This window comes from Monodelphis domestica, chromosome 5 (genome assembly GCF_027887165.1).
Source record: "Monodelphis domestica isolate mMonDom1 chromosome 5, mMonDom1.pri, whole genome shotgun sequence".
Taxonomy (NCBI): domain Eukaryota; kingdom Metazoa; phylum Chordata; class Mammalia; order Didelphimorphia; family Didelphidae; genus Monodelphis; species Monodelphis domestica.
In genome coordinates, this window is record NC_077231.1 from 151,659,510 (window position 1) to 151,676,386 (window position 16,877).

At 36.8% G+C, this 16,877-nt stretch overlaps 1 protein-coding gene across 4 annotated transcripts in view; it reads right to left on the reverse strand.

Moving 5' to 3' along the window:
• DMTF1 (cyclin D binding myb like transcription factor 1) overlaps nt 1-16,877 on the reverse strand; it is a 58,114-nt gene that overhangs the window by 1,580 nt on the left and 39,657 nt on the right. For 2 of the 4 annotated variants that reach the window (XM_001364027.4, XM_007504007.3), the window contains 6 exons: nt 16,708-16,859; nt 14,938-15,147; nt 7,757-7,842; nt 5,270-5,428; nt 4,103-4,486; nt 173-320 (listed from right to left, as the gene is read on the reverse strand). In XM_001364027.4, the coding sequence (XP_001364064.1) occupies nt 173-320; nt 4,103-4,486; nt 5,270-5,428; nt 7,757-7,842; nt 14,938-15,147; nt 16,708-16,859 (1,139 nt within the window). The remainder of the gene's footprint in view (nt 1-172; nt 321-4,102; nt 4,487-5,269; nt 5,429-7,756; nt 7,843-14,937; nt 15,148-16,707; nt 16,860-16,877) is intronic. The other 2 variants (XM_003341998.4, XM_056799461.1) reach the window with 1 other exon arrangement.

Sequence of the window (16,877 nt, forward strand, 5' to 3'; positions counted from 1 at the left end):
CACCCACAATATTTAGGATTTTAAAAAGCACAGATTAAATAGTCCGGGGAAGAAAATGCCTCCATGCATAAGCATTAATACCTCCAAGGAGGTGAGGAGGCAGTGGGCTTTTGGCATTAGGCCCAACTCATTAAAGGCCAGTATTATAGGGGGGTCCTTCCTTCTCCCTTACCTGTTAGTGTTGTCAGAGGTAAGACAGAATCATTATCTATATCATCTGACGTCTGGATAAAACCACGTGGCGATGGAACGATGAGTATTGTTTCATCATCAATTGTGGACTGATCAACTTGTTCCTCTATAGTAGGAGATTCCAGGTCCTATACAATTTAAATAACAGGAGACAAAAACTGATAAAGAGAAACCTGCTTTCTACTATGGATAACATTACTTCTTTCCTACCATCTCCTCCCTCTCAAATCCAAATTTCTAGAATTCTAGGCAAGTCTTTCTAGCTTAAGTTCAACCTATTATTTCTTCTAAAGGCTGTGTTTATTTGGGGCTTACTGGGTTATACTTTTATAGAAATGATAATTCAGCTGCACATGTTCTTTTAATTAAATTGAATAATGAACTAATTTCATTAGTGTTAGATTGATTGCAAAAATAGCACATTAAAAAATTTTTTAATTAATGATTGAGATAGTAACTGCAATGGGATCCAGTATTGGTAGATAAAATATTAAACATGATGGCCCTTTTTGTGTAAAGACTGGATAAATACAATCTGGTAAATTAATGGCTTTAGCTACACAAAACAGCACTTTTGTGGGAAAAAATACTGTTTTTAATAATGATCTCTTGAGAAACAACTTGACCCACTGGAGTATTTATTAATATAATGTACATTAAATCTTGAGAGCACCCTGAAATAAATACTAGTGGCATTTTACAAGCCAAGAAGTAACTTAAAGAAAGTAGAGGAATTTTCTCTCATATGAATGAATTAAGGTGGTTCTCAACTTAAAAAATGTTGTTTCCAGGGGGCAGCTGGGTGGCTCAGTGGATTGAGAGTCAGGCCTAGAGATGGGAGGTCTTAGGTTCAAGTCTGGCCTCAGACACTTCCCAGCTGTTAGATCCCAGGCAGTCACTTAACCCCAAATGCTCAGCCCTTACCACTCTTCTGCTTTGGAATCAATATACAGTATTGATTCCAAGGTGGACGGTAAGGCCTTAAAAAAATGTTTTCAGTTATAGAAGTGTTTGCTTTGAATCTTGCTAGATATTTTCCCAAAGAAACAAATTACACCCTAAAAGCCCAATGAACATAATGTCTCAACTACAAAATCAACAACTACTCTAGAATTTAGCCATCTTGTAGTACATACATTTCTTTTTTTGAGGGAAATGTTTTCCAAGTTTTAGTCTGGGTTAGGTGCCCACCAAGTTGGGATGGGTGAACATAGCATTCACTTATAAGACAGTGGAGCTATGCTAGCATAATCTATATCTCCTGTTTCTCCAGAAAATCCTGTATATAATAGCATAGCCCTCTTGATATCCCATATGGAGGATGTGCTGGAAGGGCCCAAGCACTAGAAGGCTTTGAGTACAGTCTTAGTGTACTGTGTTGGAGGAATACCAAAGCTAATTAAAAAATGATCCTAATTAGGAGGCTGACTATTAGGTCATTAATTCTTTGGCCATGGCAACTAATGAAACAAAAAATACAAAGTAGTCCTCAGTTCTGTGTGTATCCCTCCTAGCTTCTGCAATGAACATTGCAGAGTGATGGAAAAGGGGGGCAGAAGATGCTAAAAATAAGTTTTTAGACCTTTTATAAACATTAATGTAACTGTTACTCCTCTAACTTTTTGTGTAACATCCAACAACTTGACCACTGCTGAAGAAACTGAATTATACCAATATTAACTTCCTTGATATAAACAAGATCAGAAGACAGGGAAGTTGTAGTCAAAGGGAAGACTGGCTCATGATTTGTCCTCGGAGAAACACAGGAATTGGCAGAATTGTTTTCAATTACATACCCAAATGGAACAGGAAACATCATTGCACAGGACATTTTGGTCACCCTAACTTGTAGGGCTCATGACTAGCTAAGAATAACAAGCACCACTTTTAAGATCACCCAGCTTATAAACTAACTTGTATTTGTACAAACCATCTTCAATATTTAATTTGGGGCTAGATCCGTTACAGAGAAATTTTGAGAAGGCATTAATGAAGACTGCACAGGATAAGGCAAAATGAAGTGTCCTCAGTGCAAAGCACTTGCTAAATATTGAATCCAAAGAACAGGATAAGAACTACTGGCGGGGTGTAGGAGGGAGAGGTGAGTGGGAGGGTCCTACATAAATGGAAGCAAGTGAGGGTATTATGAGGCATAAGAAATAGTCACAAGATCAAATTTACCCTCCTGATCTCTCTCATTCCATTGATAAGACCAGTGATGGTGCTAGTATTCAAGAAACTATACTTAGGAGGCAGTAAAAGAGATGGGGATAAACCATAGCAGTAAAGGCTCTTACTTCCTTATCTTCCCTGCCTCCCAGTGACTAACTTATTATTGGGCAAGAAATGGGACTGCTTTTGTGTGAGAGGCTTGTGGGCAGTAGCTTAAGTGGAGTGTAGGCTGCCTGGAATCCCAGAAAAGAGCTGTCATAAGAAAATAAACTGAAACAAAAAGAGGTTAAGTGATTTGCCCAGTATCACACAGTTTAGTAAATGTCTGAGGCTGGATTCAACTTGCGTCTTTTTTATTCCAGGTCTAGTCCCTGGCTACTGTGCCACCAGCTACCTAGACTTTTAAGTAGAAAATCTTGATGAGTGTTGTCTCCGTAGTTTTGGAGAAACTTGTAGAGATGTCATCTCTTTCTGTAGGCATACATCTATTTTTCTTTAAGAAACAATTTTTCTGAGGCCTCGCATTCATTTCTGGACATACTACTCTAGTTTCATAAGCCCTTCCCATTCCCTGCCAACATAGGACCAGAATTGAATCATATTGCTCAACAGTGACAGAGAACCTCTACCTAGCCTCAAGATCATCAATTGAAAAACTTAAGTATTTAGCTTGTGAATGGAAGTTGTTATTTGGAGCGGCTAAGCTTATGATGGTCATTATCTAGCAACTTTCAAGCTACTAAGCCAAAGAAGCAACCCAGGATGTGCTTTCCCATCCTGCAAAAGGCAAGAGGTGACAATTAATTGGGACCAGGTCTATTCAGTTTGACTTCTGGCAGCTCAGGTTAAGTCCACCTCTAGGTTTTCCTTAGAAAATAGAAGAGTTTGCAAGTCATACCACTGGGCACATCTCTAATCTAGAGATCAGCTTCTATAGGCTCTAAGGCTGTCTCAGAAAAGTCTTTTAAAAATCAGGCTGCTTCTGTTTCATAAGACAGCTGACCTTCCATGTTCCTTGTTTTTCTAATAGCCTCACACACCAGAAGAGGGATTTTTGGGGCAAGTAAATTTGCTTTTAAGCCACTCAGACTAAATTCTTCTCCTGATGTTATTTATGTCATATTATTACCACCACTAGTTGAAGACAACTTGTTGCTAAAACATATAACAGGAGCATTAAGATCTTATTGACCTACATGATATTTCCTTATGCGTAGCATCTAAATGATACAGTGGATAAAGCCTAGGGCCTGGAGGAAAGAAGACCCAAGGTCAAATCCAGCACACTTAAAAAAGTTGTAGGACCATGGGAAAGTCATGTAACCTCTTTGCCTCAGTTTCTTCATCTGTAAAATGAGGATCATCATAGCACTTCAGGGTTGTTATAAGAATCAAATATGATAATATTTGTAAAGTGCATAGCCCAATCCCTGGCACATAGGAGGCACTATATAAATGCCAGCTATTATTATCATCATCAATTTAAGGAGCAAGAGTAAAAATCATATTCCATTTATCACAATCTCTGAAACCAGAAGGGATTAGGAAAGATAACCTAGAGTTAAAAAAAGCACCCAACAGTTTAAGAATAAAACATATCAGCAGCACCCCAGGCTGGGGAATTTTAATATTCTGATGAAAGAATTTATGATTTAACAATGTTTTTAGGGTAACAATTATTTCAAGTAAGTCCACCCAAGAGTATGCCACTTTGGGCATCAAGGACAAGCTTTCTCACCTCGGGAACATAAGCACTGGCTAAAGCAGATGCCGAGTCTTCTTCTTGCTTGAGATCTGGAACAGAGATTTCTTCTTCTGCTCTGACCATCATACTATCTATCAGTTCTGCACTATTCTGGTCACTGAATTTGGAGTCACAAGCATCACTGAATGATGGTCTTTCATTGGTCAGTTTAGGCTGATGGATTTCATCTGGAAAAGTGTCTGCTTCCAGGGTCTCTGGAGGGTCAGTCAAATCAGTTGATCGAATGTCAGTATCTACTGTTAGTTCTGCCTGGGATATAGAAGAAGTTATGTCCTCAGTGGCAACAGTCCGAATGATGACACTTGGCGTGTGGCACTGTACCGTGACATTGTCATTTGTGTTCAGCAAATGTTCTGGCTGTTAAAAAAACAAAGAAAAAAAGTCAGGAACAAAACATGAATGATTGAACTCTACATTAGAGTTAGCAAACTGTATTTACAGGTGGTCCTTATTTATGAAAACTGTTATTAAAATATGAGTGTATAAGAAGGCAGACTACCTAAGGCATAAGTAGCATATATATATATATATATATATATATATATATATATATATATATATATATATATATATCTTGCATGGAGGATTTATGAGGATTTATGTACGGTCACAGACAAGCACTGTGTAGGACGGTGATCTGCACCAGTGAAGATATACTCTTGGATTTACTGAAGCATGCTCTATAGCAGAGGTGTCAAACTCAAGACTTGTGGGCCAGAACCAGATTAAAATGTAATCAAGAAACATTTAGCAAAATAGATAAAAATGCACTAAAATATAGAAAATGTCAATTTGTGGTTTTCTAAGTTAACACGTGGCCTCCAGAGATCTATTTCTACTCTGAGTTTGTCATCACACTCTTCTTTTGTACTATTAATATTTTAACTGAACTTTATTATGGGTTAAATAAGATTTTTATTTTTGTAATCAAGCCACCATGTATAAGTATTGTTTAATGGTAAAATTTATCTTGAGTTCTAAATAGCTAATTTTGGAACAAATTTTTGAAATGCAACCTGTTTACAAGTTGGAAACTACCTGTTTTGACCCTTCTTAGAACTCTCTGAGTTCCATTCTTTCTAAGCAAATGGGAAAACTACCTTGAGTTTGCCTTCTTAAGAGTTTTAAGCAACTACATACAGATAAGGCGTGTACAATGATCTGCTCTGGTGAAGCAGGTGCAGCAGTGGTTGTCAAAGTCACAGTGGGACTGGCAGTCAGTGTTAAAGGAAGACCTTGGCTTGAGCTTGTCTGAAGCAAGTAGGTGCCTGGAGTTCCAGTGGGCTGTAAATGGAAAGACTATAAAGGAAAAAGAAAAATACAAATAAGCACAGAACTATTCAACAACTGAAGAAGTTGGCCTTGAAAATAACTGGGATTGAAAAAAGTCATTTACCAAGAACAGTCATGTTTCTCCCCAAAGATACTAATTGGTAGTAAAGATGAATTGTACCAGTACTCATACTTAACTGACAAATATCATTATTTATGCTGGTGAATGGCTGGTTTAGTGACTTTTCTATATTTGCTTCCTGGCTGCAGTTGTACTGACTGAGACTTCTCTTCCATTGTCACTGGGGCACAATAGTTGGGGTTGGGGTTGTTATTAATAATCTCAGGATGACATGACCTGCGTTACATTAAAAATTTGGTTCCTTGGTTTAGCAGTATGACTGCTTAAAGCAAATCAACTTTTCTTTACTCTGATTTTAAAATGAGGGGTATACCACTAGAGGACCTAATTTTAGTAGAAAGCTTATCATTTTTATTGGTGAAAAAAAATGAAGTAAATAATTTAAGCAGATTCATAGAGATAACTCTTTGTCCAAGGAATTGTACTGCTTCCTTTCTGAAGCAACAAGATCTTATCTCTTTTGATTTCAAAAAGGGATAAAAAATATAGCCTTATACACCTAGCTAAAATTTTTCTTATATCTGTATACAGGATTCTCTGTAATAGCCATAGTATAGAGGCTAATGTAGGATATAAAAATTTTGAGGATTCTACTTTTGGTATCAAATTGTATTATTATGCTTGACATAAAGATAAAGGATGGCACTGTTAGCTACTAAGTAACATATATTCATACTCTCTTTCAAATAGAAGACCTTATATAAGACATAGGCAAACATGTACTTTATTAAATAAAATGTTACACTCCAACAAGTTCTTTATTCATTTATCCCTAACTAGGACAATGAGTAGATGATGGGAAAATAAAATTGTGTGGAATCGTCTTCTGAAAGCTGGCACTCATCAATAAATGGTGCTCGTCCTAGATAACTCTCCTGCCTTTATCACAACTATTAAGTTTTCAGATAATAAACAAAAACTATGGCACTTCTTTTACTTAAAGAGACAGATGAACAAATAAATGACTAATTCCTATCTGAATATTTTGTATTAAATCATAATGCCATATATTTTTATTTTGAGATGAAAAGTGAGTCACTCCCTGGCTCATCCATTAAAAAATATATAGGCAAGACCCTATATAGGTATGCTATCCTAAAATGGCCTGTGCTCTCTTACATTGCTATGCCATATTTAAATCCAGCGTTTGCAGAAAAGTGTTCACTCATGTGATTTGGGGAAATGGACTGGTGATATTATAAAGAAAAGTGGATAAATGGCTGGCAGAATGAAAGACAAAGTTTTAAAAAACTGTAATTTCTGATGAAGCAAAAAATAAAGAAGGCTTATCTAAATGCAGACATAACCAGAGAGGTTATGTCTTTTGCCCAAATTAATAGAATTAATAGTTATAATAGCAGAACTGTGACTGGAATCCAGGTCTCCTTACTCCTAATCCAGTGCTTTCTACAACATCATACTCTTAATTATTATTATTTTTTTAGAGACTATGCAGTGCAACATAATGAACTATTATTTATCCAGGGGAACATGACTAAAAGCAGGACCATCCTTATGGAAAAAACCAATAAGAAACATATGAGAAAGTGGAGCCCTTAACCCATTTCCCCCACACCCACAACCTTTAAAAATTTCTTTTCAAGCAACTGGGATCGTTTGTGCATCTACCCTTGAAAGCACATTAATGTTCTAGTTGTACCAACTTGTTCTTGTTTCTTGTCCTGGACGAGATGGTAGGAAAAACTGGATCTAGTGCCTCTGCACTCCACCCCCCCCCCCCTCCACTAACTAGTTCTGATTTTGTGTTCTTTCCTTCCTTATCTGTAAAATGAAGGTATTTGATTAGATGAGCCCTTCAAACTCGAGCAAATTCTGATTCTAGACTTTTTCTTTATACCAAGAAGGATAGGATTTTTTATTTGTTACTACTTTGTTCTTCTTTTTAAAAAATCCTTACTTGCATCTTAGAATCAATACTAAGTATTGGTTCCATGGCAGAAAAATGGTAAGGGACAGACAATTGGAGTTAAGTAATTTGTCCAGGGTCACATAGGAAGTGTCTAAGTCTAAATTTGAACCCAGGACCTTCCATCTCCAGGCCTGACTATGTGTTGAACCACCTAGATGCCCCTATTTCATTATTCTTATTAGCTAATGCTCTGGATATCATAGTGAAGAATGATGAACCACAATAAATTTTATTTTTAACAAGGAACTATCAAAACAAGGACTAAAGCAGGGATATCACTTACTGGAAGAATCTCAAATGTCTGTAGTGTTCCACTGTTTAGTGTTATGGTCTCAGAGTCAACAGTAGCAGCAGAGGATTCTGTTGAAGCTGTAGTAAAAACAAAAAGAAGGAGAAAAAACTTGTAGGTAGCCAAGTCCTAGGATTATTCAATGATGAGGTGTGCAGGGCAAAATATCACTGGCTGTAGTAGAGACAGAAGAAAGCTAATAGATGGATTTTGCAGAATTGGAAAAAACCTCAGATGTTAACTAGTTCAACTTGCATTTGAATGAAGATTCTTCTAAAATATACTAAATACAAATGATCACCCAGTGTTATATAAAGACCTCCACTAGGGGAGGGAAGGAGAGAAGGAGGGAGGGATGATGACAAGAATGGAGAAGAGACAACTCATTACTTCCTAAGGCAACCTAGTCCATGTTTGCATGTTTGCACAGCCCTGTTTTGAAGATAACCTGTGTAACAAGAAGAAACTAACATAACATACATATAGCATTTTGAAGTCCGTAAGGTTCTTGACATCATTCAATATGCATTTATCAAATACTCATCTCATCTGATCTTCACAGTGAGCCTGTTCTATTGTGACATTTTATGAAATGCAGGAACCAAGGCTTAGAGAGGTTCAATTGCTTAGAATCATGGCAGTAAAGGTCTCCGTCAAGATTTCCTGATTCCAAGCCCAGAACTCTATCCATTGTGCCACTCAGCTACTCACCAAGGGTAAATTTGGCCCTCTGCAATCTCCATCTCTTGGTCCTCATTTTGCCTTCTGGAGCAAAGCAGAATAAACCTAATACATTTTTTCACACAAGAGCCTTTCATATACTTGAGATAACTATCAGATTCTTTTTCCCCAACAGAATCTTTTCTTCTCTATGTTAAACATCTCTAGTTCTATTAACTGAGTCCTCTAGCTTAGTACACTGTTCCAATATTTCTTAGTGTCCAAATTTTACCACATCGTCTACATCTACCATTTCCTTTTTTTTCAGTTATTACAATGATATACCACAATTTGTTCAGTGATTTCCCAGTTGACAGACAGCCCTTCAGTTTTCCAACATTTCTTAAGGTAAAGGTAGTTAGGGAAGTACACTAAATCTATCCTAAAAGTAAAAGAATGATTCCATTATTTCTTGGTTAAGAATTATTCCATAATCAATGAATATTATTTTCCTAGGTATTACAAAACTCATGAAACATATGACCTAATTTCAGAAGAGACCATGTAAACCAGATTCATCCACAACTGAAAACTATGTTTTATCTTTGCTGGAATTACCTTTCAGGCACCAAGTCTCTCTCTGTCTCTCTCTCTTTCTTTCTATCTATCTATCTCAATATATAGATACATATTTTGTATAAACTACATAAATCATCATATGCATATACACACACACATACATGCATATATATATTTGTTTTATATGTCCACCCTCTTGATGAGGCAGGCATATATAAAACAACAGAAACATACCTAGGTTAAATGATTTATGTAGTCTTAAAGATCAAAATTTATTCATTTGGTGTGAACCAATGTCAAGCAAATAATCTCAAGGTATAGCTACTAAGTGAAAGTTTTAAAGTCAGTCAACATCCATTTATTAAGTACTTATTATGTGTCAGATATTGTGCAAATGGCTGGGGACTACAAAGAATGGCAAAAAGATAGTTCCAGCTCCTAAGGATTTCAAGTTGGTGGAAAAAATATGAGAACCACTATGAAAAAGCAAGATATCTATAGGGTAAGCTGGAGATAACAGAGGGTAAGTACAGGCATCAAGAAGAATCAGGAAAGGTTGAAATCTTGTAGGACACCAGTTATTTCCAGTAGTTCTATCCAACATAATGGACATTCAGGGTTTCAGGCGAGGACTCACTGTATATAAAATGCTTCCTTATCTTGTAAAAGCTAACCTATTGATTGTATCTCTGATTCCTCTTAAGAAGGAAACATTTTGAAGTAGCACAAGAAAATATTAAAAAAAGGTAAAGTTCCTATTCAGTTGAGATATTTACTTTTCATGCTTTTACAAAGGTTACAAAATATGTGTTATTTAGTATGATATTCTACAACCAAAGAACTCTGATTCTGAGACACATGATATTTGGGTAGTATTTATAAAAATCCCTGATGTCTTCTTCAGTGTTCACTCTTATTTTCAGCATTCTATTTGCCAACAAAACTAATCCTCATTTTTCTGGGCAGCAGTTCTAGTTGCTTCACAATTCTACTTAGGTTAAGGGCAAATAGCCAGGTGCTAGATGGAGAAATATTTAAAGCTGTTTCTACTGATGGGCAAGCAAAGAGAAAGTAGCACCAATTCAAAATTGCCTTCAGATCAACAAGACGTGATTTCATGAGTGCAAGGAACCCCTGGATGAAGAAATTTCTTCTACCAGTGTAGGTTGGCATCATTCTCTACCTTGTAAGTACTGTGAGTATAAGTAGCTGAATTGACTTGTCCACAGTTATATATCCAGAATGTCAGAGGTGGGACTTGAATTCAGGTATTTCTGGCTTCAAGGCTGACTTACTTTCCATTATGCCACATGTCTTTCCTTAGATTAACATATGTAAGACTAAAGACTTCTAATATATTTTGTTGGACACATGTTTGCCCCTCACTCTCCCTTAATGATAGGTTGATTAGAATATTCTTATTTTAAAGTGACGCTAAAGCATCACCTCCTACATAAGTTCCTTCCTAAATAATTTGTATCTTTAATTGAGTGTATCCTTGAGAAAGGCACAGTTTAGTCTTCTGCAAACAATTTCCTATGTCAGATCACAACTTAATAGACACACAAATGATGGAAAGGAGCACAAGAACCTGATATGCTTGATGTGTGTGGATTACAATAGAGCATTTGATTCCCACCTTACCTCTGCCTCTTAGAAATCCCTAGTTTCCTTGGAAGTTTAGGTGAAATGCCACCTTCTATGAATTCTGATTCCTTATTGCTCTTAATGCTTCTCCCATAACTTATCTTTTATTTATTTTGTGTACACACACACACACCCACACACCCACACACCCACACCCACACCACTGAACAGAATGCAAGATTCTAAGGGCAGAGCTTGTTTAATTTTTTACTTTGAATCCTTAATGTTTATCTATGTGCTGGGCAGAGGGTTGGTACTTAATAAATGTTTGTTGTCTGACTGACAGAGCAAAAGACAACTTTAAAAGTTTTCCTCTAACAAGCAATTTTTTAGACATATATTGAGATCATACAATATCCTGATAACACAATCAAAGGGATAGCTGTTTAATCAAAGGGATAGCTGTTTAAGACTCTCTGGTCATTAATGACATGTGAGGCATAACAAAAGGGGGAGATATACTGACCACCCCCAAAGGCATTTTTCCAGTGTCACAGGGGATGTTTTGCATAGGGTCCAAATGGAAGAGTGACTCCCTATAGATGGAGAAATCCTTCTATTCAGATTACATCAAACCTCATTGGGAGCCCCCTCAGAGATCTATGGAGCCACTCAAACAGTTTATTATACAAGAAAAATTAAATGGATGAAAAATATTTATTGCTCAATCTAAGATGAGTAGTTGGATGGGCGGCCCATTGCATTAGCCTACAAAAACATAATAATAATAACAGCTAACATTTATGAAGCCCTTACTATGTGCCAGGCACTATGCTAAGTGCTTTACAATAATTATCTCATTTGATCCTCACAACAACCTGCGAGGCAGGTGCTTTAGGACTCACATTTTACAGATGAAGAAACCAGGGCAAAGAGAAGTTAAGTGACTTGCCCAGGGTTACTTAAATACACTAAATGTCTGAAGCAGGATTTGAGCTCAGGTTTTCCTGACTCCAGGCCTAATATTCTACCCTGGCACCATATAAGTTCCCTGATCTAAGATCCATTTATCTTGAACAGGCACAGGGGATTAATAATGAACAGAATTAAATGATGACCTACCTATATGCACAAGAGGAGTCATAAGGGATATACTGATACATATCTATATATATCTCAATATCATGTAGGAAATGAATGATTGGAAAAGCAAGTACACTAGTCATATAGTCTAAGTAATCCTACTCTGAGAATTGTTAATGATTTAGAAGGCCTCTAGCAAACTTTGAGTATATCTTCTGAAGGGGATTTAGGCAGGGATAGGTTAAGATCTGCACAAATGGAGAGAATACCCATAACAGTGAGATTACACTGAATATACATTATTATTATTTTATTCCCAGAAAGCAGTTTACTAGCTCAGTTTTATTTCTATTTATAGAGATCACAACTCCTATGTGATTTAATGAGCTGCTAGTCACAAAAACAAATATCACCTCTTGGCCAGTCTCCTGTGGTACTTAGTTAGGCTGGTTCTTGTTAAGCCTGTACTTGAAATCTTTAATTGGTTAGGCCCTGGTGGAGTTTGTGCTTCACTGGCATAGACTTTGAGAAACCTTTTTAGCAAACAAGAAGCTTATTAACTGTTAAATGTCAAAGTAGCCTATTTCTAGGTTAAACTGAAGAAATGATTTTGATCCCATTCTGCTCATATACCTGTCCAGATCCTAGCTATTCTGAAGATGTTTGTGTCATGGACCAGATCCTTTAGTAAATCTTTTCTGTTTTTTTTTTTCTGGTACTTCCTCAGTACCCTTTTTTGTGGCCCACATCACATTATGCTTTGTACTATGATGACTTGCCTTATTCATATAAATTGTGAGGTCCTTGAGGGCGGGGATTAGATCTTAAATGTCTTCTGATGCCATGCAGTGCCTTGTAGTGTTTGCATAGAACAAGTACTTAGCAAGTATTTGGTGAACTGTAGCTAAAGAAATTCTTTGGTTCCTGATTATACAAATTCACAAGTGAGTAAGAGGGATACTGTCATGGGTACAGATGACTTCAGTACCCACTATTCTGAATCTGTATAGACATTTTCCTAAGTACTTTCAAACATGAAATTTTGCTTTATCTTTACTGACCAGGGAGATGTTCAGGTGATATTCCCACTGAACAGATAGGGAAAAGTGAAGTACAGAGAAATTAAGTGACTCATCCATTGTCACAACTAGTTAGTGGCAGAACTAGGAAGAGAACCTAGATCTCCTAACCTATAATTTAGCATTCTGCTTTTTTATTTAGTATCTAAAAATACCTACTGGCAACACATAAGCAGAATTAAACTTAAGGATCCCATTTTCTTATTAAAAAAAAGGCATCCTGAATATGAGAAAAAACAAAACAAAAACCTAGGAGGTGTATAGCATGTCTTATATTTTGACAAAAAATTCCTATCTGCATAAACATGGCTCAGCTAAGTTTTCAAGAAAGAGTATAAAGGGGTCTTGGAGGTATCAACTAGTCCAAGGGGTCCAAAGGAACCCCTTCTATAACATCCTGAAAGAGGCCATGAAGAGACTTGAAGTCTTCTAGGTGAGGGAGAATCTAACTATATCCCTAAGCCACTTTTGGATTTTGCTGAATACAGACTACAAAAAGAAGCTAAGGACCACATAGAAACACATATCTAAAAGCATGAAAACTGGTTTCTTGGGTTAAAAGACTATGGCTCTAAAAGTATCTCATGAGAAAAATGTTTCCTCTCCTCTTCCAATTTACCACTCAATCCTTTCTCAACTTGCAATTCTTTGTTGAGCTTCTGCTCCAATGAAAAGTAACATTAACTACACTTCCTTGCCAGATTTGATCTGCACAACAAACTTGCACTAAGTTGCTTACACTAAGTCTAGAGTTACATAAGAATACATATCTAGACTTCAGGAAAGTGCCTAATATGAGGGCAAATGATATGAGATCTTCCCTTATATTCACCGAAAAAGCTGGGGCCATCCATGGTAAGCTCCCTCCCCTCTCTTAATTCCACACTTCAAATGATCCTAAGTGTTACCCACCCCAATGCTTGTCCTTCACCCCCAGGTTCAGGGAAAAAGTGACCCTTCTTGCCAATAACACCCCTTCTTCTTCCTATCTCCTCCAGAAGCTTGTCCTTCAATTATCTCCTGTCTTCCTAATTTTCAACCTCTCCTTATCTGTTGACTCCTCTGATGCCTATAAGCATGCCTCAAGTTCCTCATTCTTAAAAAAAAAAAATCCTTGACTTGATCCTATCCTACCCTTATGTGATTATCCTATATTTCTCTTCTTTTTCAAAGCCTAACTCCTAGAAAAGCTCATCTATATTTGTGGTCTCTATTTTCTTATAGCCTACTTTTCAAACTCTTGGAAACTACCTTATGTCTTTACTACTGGATCACTCCAAAGGCATCAGTGATTTACTGATAGATCCAAGAGCCTTTTCTTGGTCCTCACCATTCCTAACCTAATCTCTTCTCTCTGGATTTTCATGACAAGGCTCTGTATTGCATATCTCACTGCTCTATCTCCTCCACCCCTGCCTCCCCCCAGCTCCCTCTAGGTGATCACATTGACTCCCAGGCATTCACTTATCATTTTTATGCAAAGAATTCCAAGTCCAAGTAACTACCTCTCAACTCCACCCCCCATCAGTTCAGCAACTCTAACTTCCTGTCTGACATCTTGGAGCCTCTAGTTGGCATCCCAAACACAATAGGTCCAAAACAAAACTCATTATTTTCCTTCCTAAACCATCCCCATTTGTGTCACCAGGATCTAGCACAGTGTCTAGCTCATAGAAGACACTTAATAAATGCTGGCTGGGCAAGTACTATTAAATTCTTAATTTCCTGTCATAAGAAAAGCTTCCTTGTGGCTAGATCCATGTCTAGATCACTTTGAACATGCTAAATAACTGACTTAAAAAACAAACCTAAGGTCTTTAAATGATGAACTTCTGACCCTGACACTTTATAAACTTAAAAATACTTAGTGTCATTTCTTGACTCATAGATTTTGAAAACTTAAAGAGGCAGCATAAAATGTTGGACCCAGCTAGAGTCAAGAGAGAAATAGGCTTGAATCCTGCCTCCAACACTTCCTAGTTGTGTGACTTGACTCACTTAACTTCTCTAAGCCTCAGTTGCCTTATCTGTAAAATGGGGACAAAAATATCTACTCTAAGTACTTCTCTCTCAGTTGATGTGAGGATCAATTGTGATAAGGCATAAAAAGGTCTTTATAGACCTTAAAGCACTGTATCAGTTATTATTAGTAACAGTACTAATAAGTCACAAAGTGCAGGCACTTACAAACATGGGTGATCTGGACAGGAATCTGCAAAGCTGTCATGGGACTTGGAGAGATGCCTGTATTCTCCTCCAAGCGGGCAACTCGGATCTGAACATGCTGAACGCTTGAATTGGTATTAGTGTTTGGAACTCCGGGGCCTGATTTGTTCTCCGAAAGTGTTGGGTTGTTTTTTTGGTTCTCGTGCAACTGTTTAAGACCTTTTATCAAGACTGAAGGGAGATGGGTAGACAAAAAGAACATTGATTCGCCGACATCACCATCTAAGTAGCAAGGGAGGTGGGAGGAAGGGGTGAGGTGAGGAGGGAAAGTATTTGGAATAAATTGTTTGTTCAAAGGATGTCAAATATTACACATACAATAAGGAAACATTAAAAAAAAAAACCACATTTGCTGAGATGTTTCTTAGCTAAGCACATTTTTTATTAATGAAACACCAATGTTGCCTTTAACACTTAAACATTAAAAACTGATATTTTGAAATATATCAACCAACCCCATCTAGGGCACTTAGCTATTATTAGTAAAATGGTCCTTTTTTTAAAAAGATTCTTTGAGAAGGGCACTACATATCTTTAATAATCTTTTTTATTATGAAATTTAAAAATTAAGTATGGTTATTACAAGGACTTTGGGATACATGACATTAGGACTCACTCATTCTAGCTTTACTATATCCTCTTATGGCAACAGGTAACCTCAGTGCTAGGGAAGAGAGATGGTAAATTCTTTGCATTCACTAATTATCGAACTGCAGTCACTAAGTGTCTGCACAAAAGGCTATTTCTATTGCCTTTACCTCTTCTACTACTATTTATGACAAGTTTTCTTGATTCTGTTCCCTCTCTTTTGCTAATGTTAACATATTTTGCTTAGTTTCATGTTACAGAATAGCTATTCACAATTTTGCATTAACTTTTGGTTTTAAAAAACAATATTTAAGCATGTAACAGTGAACCACATATCATTTCTTTACTTTGAATAAAGCACTTCAGTTAGCTTTCTGGGGGGGAAATTTATGGTAAGATGTTAAAAAAGGGGCATGAACCTAGTCAGAATTCAACACGAACAGATTGCAGCTCAATTTACCAATAAAAATCTGAGACTCACATATCAGTTAGTGAATGGGGACAAAAAAGATGTAATACCAGGAGTTCTTAGAAAGCTGAGCATACTGGTATATTTGACTTTTAATCATAATTCCATATGAAAACCTGGAATTTACACATATGACAAATTAAAGTAAATCCTTTGCAAAACACTGAATTTTAAATTTCATTTGACTGTTCATATACATATACCATGAACTTCTAATCTTATAAGTTTTAGGCATTTCAAAATATTATCCTTTTCTGAAGAAGGAAAGGGAAAGTATTATATATAGTTTGAAATGACAGGTAAAGAAAAAAGTAGGCATACTGAGCTTTCCAATAAGTAACACAGGATGAATGACCAGAGTTCTTTGCATACCACTAGGACCTTAATCATTCCTGAGTATATGACTAATTACACATGATAGAATTGTTATCATTAGATCTCAGGAAAAAATGGTAACATAAATATTGCAACATAACCAGATCGATTAAGGATTTAAAGTTGTGCTTCTTTGAAATGAGATGACTCTCTGCCTAGCAACAGAAAGTTAGAACTTTCAATTTTTAGCATACTAGTGAACAGCAGTTTAGTGGATAGTATTGAGCATTATGATCCTGAGTGAAACCAACAAATGTCCACTATGGTAACAGAAGGAAAGCACCTAATTGATACATTACCAGGGAATGAAACGTCCTTGTGGTTTGCTATCTGCCTTTTGATGGTCCACCATTTACTTCGGAGCCATTGTGGTGAACGGACACTGCTCCAGCCCTCTGCTAGTAGATCCCAGTTTATATCATTTTCGTCGGCCACATCAAGCTCTGCTATCCTGACAGGTTACAAAAAT